This window comes from Saccostrea echinata, unplaced genomic scaffold (genome assembly GCF_033153115.1).
Source record: "Saccostrea echinata isolate AGI-Se365-2 ecotype Australia unplaced genomic scaffold, CSIRO_AGI_Sech_v1 ptg000016l, whole genome shotgun sequence".
In the NCBI taxonomy this organism is placed as follows: domain Eukaryota; kingdom Metazoa; phylum Mollusca; class Bivalvia; order Ostreida; family Ostreidae; genus Saccostrea; species Saccostrea echinata.
This window is the reverse complement of record NW_026889765.1, coordinates 16,905,664-16,918,312: the sequence shown is the minus strand read 5'-3', so window position 1 is coordinate 16,918,312 and position 12,649 is coordinate 16,905,664. Positions and strand designations below refer to the sequence as shown.

Here is a 12,649-nt window from a genome sequence, read left to right as displayed (position 1 = left end):
ATTTATGTGCTAAATATTCATGCACTTAATTTATGTGCTAAATATTCATGCACTTAATTTATGTGCTAAATATGCAAGAGGATAGAAGAAGATTTTAAAAGAATTTATGCACTTTGACTGTATGATCATTAAAGCTCACCCTAACTCCAGAATTCCTGACCCTGGGACCATGAATTTCACAATTCTGGTAGAGGGCTTAATGCTCATTAAAATAGGCCAACAGTTTGACTGCTTGATGGCTCAGTGGTTCAAGAGAATAAGCTGAAAATATTTTTAAAAAGTTTACGACAGACGAATGACGGATAGAAAACTACGCACGACTACAGACAAAAACAGATAGCAATAGGTCACCTGAGTGGCGCAGGTAACCTGAAAAGATGTATTTAATTTTGAGCTAAATCTATCTGGTTTCCTCTATCCCCCTCCATAATATGTACCCCATTTGATTTAGAGGTCTCTTTGAATACACATAAACACCTGTGGACCTACCATGATGATCTTGTTATTGTATTGACATGTACAGTCAGCCCTCTTCACACATCTCATTCCACCACAGTAGAGACCAGCAGAACAGTTTGGACATTGGGAGGTGTCTAGCCCCTCAAAGCATGGAACCACATGAGGGTTCAAAACGGGTGCCACTGTTTTATGTAGGTTTGTGTTGGGCATCGGAACTGTACAGAAAAATAAAATGAAATTATAATTTTGGCAAATGATAATTTTAATTTTAAGTAAGTCACTGATCCTTTCATATTTTATTTTGCAAGGTAGAAAAACACCCACGGTTTTGTCTATAAGAAAAATGCCTTTTTATAATAGTTACATACCACACTGGACTCTGTTTCAAACAATCGAGTCGGACCCTGTAGTCCAAACAGCCTGTGGGGTCAAACTGGTCCATATTGTTACAGGTCAGACCCTCCCACAGGTTACAGCTGACAACCTGTCCCGTCTGGTCATAGGCCATGCCCCCTACAGTCTGACACTGAATCTTGAGTGGATTCTGACAGTTGTGTGATAGCTCTTTCACCTTGTCAATTGGTTCTCTGTTACTTGTAGATCAGTTCAGTTTTTTGAATAATGAAACAAAACAGCAATTATTATATTTCCTATTCATATACATTTACATGTGTGTATCACCAAAATGATGAAAGTTTTTAGTCAGATAAAACTGTCCCAATGAGTGAAACAATATGTAAAAAAAAAAAAAGAATAAGACTTACTTATAGTAGAATTGACTGCAGGTTTGAGGGTCAATGTAGCGGTCGTGGGCTTTTGGGTGGGTGGTGTAATAGAATATGTCTACATTTCTTCTAAAATTTGACCCTTGAAAGAACTTTTAAAAACCTTTTAAATAGTACAATATTTAAGATATTTTTCTCTTTGAAACCATATGGAATTATATATATATGATTTCTAAATACTGTACAACACACTGTAACAAACTGACAGGAATGAATGAGCTGATGAACTTTGTGTAGAGTAACATAAGTCGAAGAATCGGGACGACCCTGGATGGTGATACCCGTTAATTAAGCCTGCTGAAGGAAGTCAATCTGTAGATATTCAGACTTTGTGTCCGTAGCTGGCATCCAGAATCCATAAGTGTTCAATCGGGCTTTCTCTGGGCTGCTATTAGCATCACGGAAACTAGAGGCCGTGATAATTTCATTACGAATTTGTTTGCTCTCCAACTGAGGCTTTACAGACTGTGGAGATATTGGTTGGTGTATTCTGAGGTAGTGGTCTGGGACTGGGGGGGGGGGGGGGTCTAACATTTTTACTTGGTGTTTAAACAGCAGCTGAAATGAATATGATGTCACATTCAGTTTGATGCAATGTTCAGTGTAAATTAGATTAAAATCCCTTATAAAAGCTCATCTTCTGTAGAGTAACAATTTTTTTTCTGTGATAAAAGTTACACCCTACCATGTTTTCTTTAACATTGGAATTATGAAGAATGGAGTGGCAATGCTAATGGTTTTAAAATCTAATTTTGTAGTTACATGTCAAACAGGAGTATGTATTTTGTTTGTATATATTGGGAATATGAATTTTACAAGAAAAAGGGATATTTATGACAATAGCAATGCACTGGATGCCACAGTGAAACACTTTCCAGTTTCCTTTTCACTGGGAAGTCGGAAGGTGTGCACAAGTACTTACGACATTCACAGTTCTACCGAATCTTGTGGTCGAAATATGGTATAGAGGGAAGTTATCAGCATTCCTACAAGAAAGTCCGCTGTCAGTCAGTAACTAAATTTTATTTATGGTATGGTTATAGACATTTAAAAAACATGCGCTTCAAAGCTCTTTCACAGACTGGTAACATAGAAACACATTTAGCACAAATAAAATGTACATATACTTATAAGTCAAACACACTGAACTTACACGTAAACAGAAGCACATATAAAAAACAAGAATGGAACATAACACACATAAAAGAAAAAGTAAAAGACTCATTAGAAAACACACACACACACATGAAATATGTAAATATCCGAGAAAGTCGACTTAATATAAGATTTTATCACAAAAGAAAATGAGCGGCTACAGTCCATGCGATCAAAATTGGAGGATTGCAGATGATTTATATGAAAATTAAAGCAACAACTTTCACCTACATTTTTCTCCAAAACATAACCAAAGGAAAATTAGGACCACTACCATATAGTCATTTATTTACTAATATTCGTAGGCAGCCGCTTACAAAATAAGGTATTTACTAGTTACTTGCATTTTATTCACATTTACAACTTTTTCTCAAGATTTTTCAAAAAGCAGATTATATTCTTTTTTCTTAATAGAATTAATTATCTATCTTGGTAAATATCACAACCTGAACAAGAACGTTATCTGCTCATTTTATGGCATAATTTATAAGACTTGATTGTATGAAATTTAGAAACTTTTTGAAATAATTTTGCCTTTTTATGAAAGGAAACAAAGAAAACCACAGTCTTTATTAATATATTAAATTAACAACAATGTATTGTATGTATTGTAACCATTTACAAATCTTAATGTTATGGTATTTTGCAGGAATAGTCCTTACTATACATCACTCATTACTAATTAAAAAAAAATAAAATAAGTCCACCAATTTACAACTGAAAATTGATTTGATCAATAGAATCATGTTTATTTTTTATTTACTTTTTTTTGGAAATGTTTAAAATATGAACCACATGCACAGAAGAATCTGATCTTGTATGGAATGGGAACTTGTTCGAGTCATTACACAGGAGCCCCCTATCTGGAGCACAGGTCAGGATCTCGCCCGAGGACTCAGCGGGGACATCCATTGAGACAGAGTAACATTCAACCTTGATTTGTTGTAGAGCCACTAGTACAGAAATTGTTGGCTTTTGAGTTTAATACTGTACCTTTTGTTCACAAGATTTCCTACTCCTAAAAGTGAATTTATTATTTATAAAATGTTCCCAAGATCGCCTAATTAACCATACATTCTCGACTAAACAGTAATGCTTTTTAAGTATGATTTGCTGAACAAATCTATACAGTTGGCTCCAGAAATGAATAATATTCTAAGAATTATACAAACGTAGACCTGTACTATGCATACGAGGTTTGTTTATAAAATTCCCTGACTTTTGAAATGATTTATTTTACTTAACGTCAGATTGTATCCAAATTTGGTATGTTTTGATTATAGACTGCTAAAATGGATTGCGGAAAATGTTGAAATTTTGTAATTCACAAACGCCTGAAGTAATATCTCTATAATATGGTACAGAAACATCATACACATTCAAGTGAAGAATTAATAGTTTCATATTCCAAAGTATGACTTATTATTTTGTTTACTTGAAAAGAAACCAATTTTAAAAGACAGTAGTTCTATTTAAAAAAGAAAGAAAGGGTCGTACATGTAGAAAGTCACGAAGCAGCACTAACGGCACGATTTGGTGCTGTACTCGGAAATCCCCAGAATAAACTCTAAAAAGGCTTGAGGAAGCAGGAAATTCATGTAAATGGCACAGGCTGTATTCAAATGGTAGGGACGCTCTATCAGACGCGGACGTTCTAAACAAAATAATATTACGTAAAAATCAAGAGTTAGTAACGTCACGGAAGGAGAAAGGCGCTTCACGGCTGCCGCTATTGTGAAAGCTCAGTTATGCGGTAAAAAAGAAAAAAAACGCTAAGTGTTATAGACACTTTTTTATGACTGGGTATTGGTTGAAACCGTTTAAAATGTATAGGGAGAATATTTTGGGAACTCAGGACTCTGTTTTTAATCTTACAATGTTGTAATGTGTGCGGTTCCGTGGTTACAAAACATTTTGATTTTTGAATTAAGTACCATAATTTTCATTTTATCACATGGATTGACACTTCACATATTAACAAAATAAATATTTAACATATGATAATGTTCCAGTTTAATTTTCTTGGTAATAGTACAACGGGAATTGACATGGTCAGCTAATTGTTTGAATAACTCTCTTATATGACACTTAAGCAAACAATTTTAGGATATTGTAGAACTTTTTCATGCTTTTCATTTCAGGAATCAGCAATATTTAACAATGTAGTAAAAAAGGAATTATGTTTTATTACTAATATAATAATCATTTTTAAAAAATTTATTTTTATTCATGTAGTACAAATGTATGAAGTCATCTAAATTTCTCTAAATTAAAAGTTCATACATGTAATATGATATTAAGGGGATATTAAAATCTATTAAGATATATTTTCTGATCCCATTATATCAATGTACTTCTCGTTAAAACATACATGTAACACAAAATTAGAAAAAAAGAATTATTTTCTCACCAGACTCAAATTGTTTCCACTGTATCCTTGAGACAAAAATGTCATTTAATTTCCGTCATACTTGTATATACAAATAATATAACTCTATGCATCACGATTGATGTATACCCGATAACATTAATTTATAAGTGATTTATTAATTTAAAAAAAATAACTAAAATGAAAGACAATCTTTACATATTCTTGAAATATTTCACCAGTAGCCAGTATATTCTGGAAATAATTGATTTGATGCAATTCTCTATACAAAACATAAACAGCCTCAAAATGACCAATTTCAAGGGTTATTTTCCTTAAGAAAATAGTGTCCACAGCTGTCGCCACTTTAATTTTCGGATATGTTGTGTAAACATATTTGAAAAATCACATATCTCAAAACCTTTGTGGGCGATGCCTGTGGATAGTATTATCTGAAAGAAATCGTTGTCTTCTGCAACCTTTTTAAGAAAATACGGGAAAATGCACATGTTTATGACGTCACAGTGAGCATTTAGAAGGTCATGTGAGAAAAATGATTTGTATGACCTTTCTGCAAGAAATTCCAATGATTCAAAAAGCATGAGTTTTAAATTTTTACACCAGTTAAACCGTTCCTTGTTCATCATCGTATTGACTGAAAAAACAGCAACAATTGTTTTATTATATGATTCAATGATTAAATGATATAAACTCATTTAGCACTTCATGCCATCTTACTTGTTTACATTTGCTGAAGCCCTAGCCAAATGTAATGAGAGAATTAGTTGCTATATATGAAAAAAGAAATTATGTCTATTGTAAAGGAACCATGCTATATATTACTGGATTAATTTGAATCGAAATGAATTGACCCTATATCTGTTGATACATGTACATGTGTATCGATGTGCAATAACTGTCCGAAAGTGCCAATGAATCTAATTGTTGTTATAATGACCTTGTTAATAAATAGAGCCTATCATTGGGTCGTATTTTGGCTGACATGTTTCATACCAGTTGTTAGGCCTTTGCTTTTATATTATGCTGAATTTGACTACGGAATGTTCCATCTACCTGATCTAAACATAGAGTTCAGAGCGGGCGTGACCTGTCGACCTGGTGGGACCACAATAGACAACAGAAGTTTTACGTAGGAATATATATGGCCTTTTGCCGTGAATAGACAAATTTTCCATTGATAACAGTTATTTCCCTTTGGCGTGAAAAAGTCAATTTTCTCACTATATCCTTTGTAACTTGCCTGTAATTATTTTAAATTAAAATTATTTAAATGTCTTTTGACAATTTTTTACATATCTTTATTGGCAAAGTATGGGTCGATCAACAAAAAGAACATAATAGACATACACACATAGATTTTATTTATCGGAGACTACCACGTAAATTTGGTAATGTTATAGAGAGAAAACATCACCTTATGTTGTTTGACCTTAAATTACAGAGGGGAAATAACTCATGTAAATGAGAATTATGTTATAAGATCTTTCTATTCTGGACACTGAAGGAGGTGACATCACAACAAAATTACTGTACTATATTAAGATATTTTGCATAGCAATGATTAAGTTCAACAGCTATACATGTATATCAGAGATGTACATACTGCTCATTTTTGCATGAATTATCAAATATCAAATCTAAGCAGTATGTACATCTCTGATATACATGTATGCACAATTGATCTGCATAATAACAATTTCCTATCTTGAAAACTGTAGGAGAAGATATCTTGACAAATGGATTCCCCTATATACAGCATTTTGTTAAAAAATGACTAAGTTCAACAGCTGGTATTTTTGGCATAAATTACTGAGAATTGGAAATTAAAAATTATGTGCACATCTCTGATATGTGTGCAACTGATCTGCAAAATCAAAAAAAAAGTTCCCATCTTGAAAACTGTAGGAAGAATTGGACGGAAAAAGCAGGGTTGGATGGAAAATACCAGTGGTGGTAAAAACTGGTATTTCCCATCCCGGTAAATACTACAAATTTCACCTAAACTGGGAAATACTTGAAAATCATTCATTCAATATCATAAAAAAAATTCTGAAATAAATTAAACATAAAAACAGAAGATGAATGAAATTGAATATGTCTCATACTGCAATTCACCGTTCAAGGTAGCTTAGTCGGTAGAACACTCGCTCCGTGATCGAGAGGTCGTGAGTTCGAATCTCGGCCGCGACTGACCTATCGAAAAAAATGGGTTGCAACTGTTCCTTCGCCATGCGCTCGGCACTTTGAAGTGAAAGTTGCGGGTCCTTCGGATGAGACCTTAAAAACCGAGGCCCGTTGTCACGACAGGCGTTGGCACGATAAATACTCATTTCTCAATGATCCTGAGTGTCGAGTAAAGGTCAAAATTTGAAGCCCTTCACCAGTATATGGTGACGTCTATATATTAGTTAAAAATTCGCAAATGGGACGTTAAACAGTATACAATCAATCAATCAATCATACTGCAATTTAACATATTCAGAGTGAGTCTCGACTCCAGGTCCCATATTCATGTTAATGTTTCCTTGGCTGTATTTTAAGTACAAAAGTCAAGTTTTCTAATCAACCTTTCTTTTCAGTTTTGTAAAATTATTCAGTTTATTAATTATAAATCCAAGAACAAAATAAATTTGTTTTAATTCCTCTATTAGCACTGTGGATATGTCAATAAATCATGTTGTTTAAACAAATCGCTCTTGTCAGTTTTGTGCTCCAGCTTTGAGATATAATTACCTTGAGAAGAACTGTAAGACCTCCTGTTAAGTTTGACATTTACACCATATTATACATTTAACAATTTTCTTAGATCCTTCTTAAGTTACACAAAAAACCCAAATAGGATCTTTGGGTTCATTTCATGGACATTTATAAACGACGTCTGACTCAATTAAGCATAAAAAAGCCACACTCATGAACAATATACGAGGGTACTGTGTTATGATTATGTAAAATGAATTACTGGAAAAACAATTAAAATTTTAAATCAGGGACAGTGATAATAGGTAGATATCTTAGTCAGTTATGTGTACTACATCAAATATGCTTAAAATTATTAAATATTTAGCTATATCATAAAAGTATATATTATATTAATATATGTGGTATGGCAGATTTATTAAAAATCATTTTTCTCTTGAGATCATGCTTATCCATTATTTACTATATGTGTATGCCATATTTACTCATGTTTTTGATTTGACACGTGAATTCTACTCATGTAACTTAATTGGCCAGCAAATCTGTACCCCTATGTAAATTTTGTTTAATCGGTGTTCCTTCTATAAATTCTGAGCCATTCCTATCAGTACTGAAAATTTAACTCTTGCAAATTTTCCTGCTGCCTATTGTCCCCACTTGAAAGGTAAATTTTTGTCTATTATTTTTTTTTATGGAATATATTTGAAGTAAAAGTAACAAGCTTAAGTATTTTTCATATTTCTGAAAAAGCGTTCCTAAACTATGAAAACGCTACTTTTATGCCGAGTAAAGTTAAAATTTCTTATTTTTGAAGTGAATTAAGATATTTTTGAGTCACAAAAATTATGTTATTTGTATCAATTATTTTCAAAGTCTATGTGGAAAATGATTTTGTATATATTTCAGATCTGCTACTGCATTTTCTTTTAATGAAATAATAAAACCCGCGTCCTAACTCCGCATGGTTATATCAGCTATATTTCTTACATCCCAGTATTCCCGTGGATATACCAGTAATTCACGGGAATTACCAGTAATTCCCGGGAATTACCAGTATTTCCCGGGAATTATCAGTATTTCCCCTTGTCCTGGAAAATATGAGTATTTCCTACTTTTATACCAACCCTACGAAAAATGGATACCCTTTGGCAGCCGCCCGTCTGCCAGTTTATCAAATTAAAAGCATATTTTTGGTTTGGTAAGTACTAGTTAACTCGTCCAACCACGTAAGTTAAGCATTTAATCTTTTTGACCTCACGGTTTTAAAGATCAACGAAATCTACAAGGAAGAAAAGAAAAGAATGAAATTAAGAAAGCTCCATTATTTTTATTTCTTTGCATTTCTTTATATTTTCACTTCCTCCTCGATCCTTGAAAAATATTAAAATTACGCCAAATCTTTGGTGTTTTACTTAATACACAACTTGCCTGTTTTCAAGGAAAAAAGACGAATTTTACAGATGAGACTTTTATTTAAGAGCCAAAAATGAAATCTTGCATCACACTAGGTATAATTCATATCCTGTCATATCACGTGACTTTTGCACAGTTATTGTTTTGAGGGTCACAAAAGGGTAGTTGAAATATTAATTCATAATTTATTTAAAAAAGAAACTGAATTGATCTTAATTATATATGGTTATCGATATTGCTATACTGCATCTATTAAAACTGTGGATGCAGTTGTGGAAACTAATGTACAACACAAATTATATACATGCACCCTTTTGATCGAACAAGATTTAAACTGATATAAAATCAACTTCCTTCGTAAGTCGGGAAAGTTGCTTGATAATTCTTTTCGAGATGAAGGGTTCGCGATGAAGAGGTTTGTATGATTAATTTATAATAGTGTTCAGAAAGAAACTTAAACTAAATAAATTTAAATTATTTATCTAGATAAATAGTTATATAAATAAATTTAAAGTAATTAATTTTGAAATGCAAGGATATTATATATTTTTTGATCAGACATGGAAAATAAACTTGTTTTACGCTCCATTCGAGAATTTTCCACTCATATAGAGACGTTATTTCATGTTAGAAAAAAAATTGAAAATTCAATAGCATTTTTTCCGTCTTAGTGACTCTCGCAAAAAATCAGTATCCGTGTATGTCGTCTTTGGCTTCGTTTTATTTTAAACGATGACATATTGAGTAAAGTGGAGAAAAATTATATAAATTAAATTAATGAATTGTTAATTAAACGAAAAGGAAACTACTAGTATGAATTCAAAATGGAAAGAGAAAGAAGTTGAATCAATAATGTTTAAATAACCATGAACTCCTAAATATATGTATAAATGTTTACAGCAGATTTTCAAAATTAGAATTACTAGTAATTTAATGTTGCAATGATATTCTTAGAAGAAAAAATAATTCTAGAATGAAATGTATTTCATATTTTGTTAACAAACATTAAACGTCCTCCTGAAATAAAAATCTAGAAGAAATGAGTATAATAAATCGGATAAGAACTTTTCTATACCCTACACACACTTAAAATAGATTAAGAGATAAGAACGCTTGGAACTTGTTTCGTCTACAGTTTCCCTTGCAGACAAAAAAAACTTCACTGCAAAATAAAAATCTGAAATAAATTTCTGACTTAAGAATTTATCTTTCGATTTAAGGAAACAGACAAGCTATAATTCAAAATAGAATAAAAGTAAACAAATTCAGCCAAGTTTTTAATTATGTTTCCAATTTTCAAAGTAATTTTCTGTTTTCTATGTAAAACAATTGCATGATTTATAAATCTTACCTTCGAACTAAAAAAATAATAAAATGACAAATATTTACAAATGTCTTTTTATTCCGTTTCTGAATTTTCATGCAACACTAAGTCTTGAACTAGTGTCTATTAAATTATTGCAGAAATAAATTGAACTTATACTAATTCTCAGTAATTTCCATTTTCTTTCAAAAGATAAAAAGATGGCGTCCTCGACTTTACGTCAAGGACAACATTACCTGGAATGCGATATTTGTAAAAGTCCTGTCCAATTCACATGCAAAAGATGTGCTGTCAAGTTATGCAGCACATGTGTAGGACCACATTTGCTATTAAAATCAGTAAATGGTCATGAAGTTACAAAATATAGCGAACAAAACAAATCCGAGGACGAAGAATGCCTGACACATCCCCTGCAACAGTTTAGTGCTTTCTGCAGAACGTGTGACATTCCTGTCTGTGTCTTATGCGTTTCCATCAAGCACAAGACACATAATATTTGTGAAATATCCGAGAAAGTTGACTTATTATCCGATTTCATCACGACAGAAAATGAACGGCTACAGTCAATGCGATCAGAATTGGAAACAATCCTCGATCACATAAGTAAAAGATCTGCAGCACTTATACATGTATACAAAGAGATAAAAAACAAAATTTCATCCCATGCCAAGCAGTGGCATCAGGAAATTGATAAAACAGAGAACGCACTGCACAAAGACCTAGATGAATTGCAGGAAAAACACGCTGAAATATTATTGAAGCAGAAAAAAGAATTTGAAAAAGTACTAAAGAAATTGAAAAACCTAAAACAAAGAGTCTTCATCTTGACAAAATCTAAAGACGTCTCTGGTTTAATGGAACTTAAGCTTGAACTTGAAAATCAAAAGATGCCAACCTTCATAGAAGAAACCCGGCCGGCATTCTTCCAACCTTTCAAGTTTGACGAAAGTTATACAACATCGTATTTCGGGTACGTGGAGACAATAGAATCACACAAACTTCCTATCAATGATCTGACACAACAAGACCAAATCTCTTCATCACGACAAGCTTTAGATGTACCTATAGTTCTGTCCGCCTTTGTTACAGAGTTTTCAGCTGACGAGGAAACCAACCGGTTGTATGACATGGTTTCCCTCAGTGATGACAAAGTTTGGATAGGAGGGGCAGGTGAGGAGCTCAAGTTGTTTGATCTCCAGGGACGTCTCCACGACACTGTCACCATTGCAGATGCCAGTATGTACCTGACACTTCATGATGGAGATCTTGTGTATACCGATCCAATTGACGAGACCGTGAAGAAAGTAATAAACGGTGAAATAGAAACGTTATTCTTTATCGGTGAGTGGAGTCCTCGCGGTATCACCTGCACTGCGGCACGCGACTTCCTGGTGTGTCTTCGATCGGCAGATGAAACAGAGTCCAAGGTTGTAAGATACAGCAGTTCCGGTGACGTGCTGCAGGAAATCCAGTATGACTCCGAGTACCAGCCTCTGTTTGGAAAAACACATTACGTGGTGGAAAATGGCAACAGCGACATTTGTGTAGCTGACTGGGATAAAGATGCCATCACAGTCGTTGACAAGTTTGGAATATTCAGGTTCTCCTACACAGGGAACAAAGCATCCCAAGAGGAATTCAAACCTGGCTCCCTTACCACAGACAGCATGCATCACATCATCATTATGGACGATAAAAACAAGATTCACATGTTGGACAGAGACGGTCGATTCCTGAGTTACATCATTCCTGATCAGGGGATAAAGAGACCACGAGCTGTGTGCATCGTTAGGGAGGGGGAGTTAATGGTGGGGGAGTGTATAACAGGAGTGGTCAAGAGAATCAAGTACTTACACGAAGGAGGAAATTTGAAGACAAGATATCTACTACACGTGTGATATGAGTTCCATTTTCCAATAACCAGAACCTTAATTACAAAATTTGAACAAATATCGAAGTAGCAGTTATCCAGACATTCCTATTTCTAAGTTCCTTTTTTAATTATATTTTTTTATTATCATTATTTGTATATTTCTAGTGTTATCTTCATTTTGTGGAGGGGCGCTTGCTTCGTAATCGGGAGCCCTGGGTTCGATTCTGGTTCGCTGCGCCTCTTCAAATCTAAGATGTAAACATAGGGAGTGACTGTTCTTTCTCCAAGTGCCCGGCATCAGAAGTTAAAGTCACGGTTCCTCCGTATTAAACTTTAAAAACCGAGGTCCCGTGACACGGTAGGCGTTGGCAAGATAAAGAACCCTCACTGCTCAATGGCCATGAGTGCCGAGTATAGATCTAAAACTGAAGCTCTTCGCCGACATACGGTGACGTCTCTATATGAGTGAAAAATCCTCGAATGGGACGTTAACAACACACAACAAATCAAATTTCATTTTGTTTCAAGTATTTGTGTTGTACTGAAGAATGCTA

The 12,649-nt window shown here is 33.7% G+C and overlaps 1 protein-coding gene across 1 annotated transcript; it reads left to right on the top strand.

The window, feature by feature from the left end:
* Positions 1–10,422: 10,422 nt before the first annotated feature.
* LOC133188193 (uncharacterized) lies at positions 10,423–12,120 on the top strand. The gene has a single exon (XM_061323572.1). The coding sequence runs from the start codon at positions 10,423–10,425 to the stop codon at positions 12,118–12,120; it is 1,698 nt and encodes a 565-aa protein (XP_061179556.1).
* The last annotated feature ends 529 nt before the right edge of the window (positions 12,121–12,649 follow it).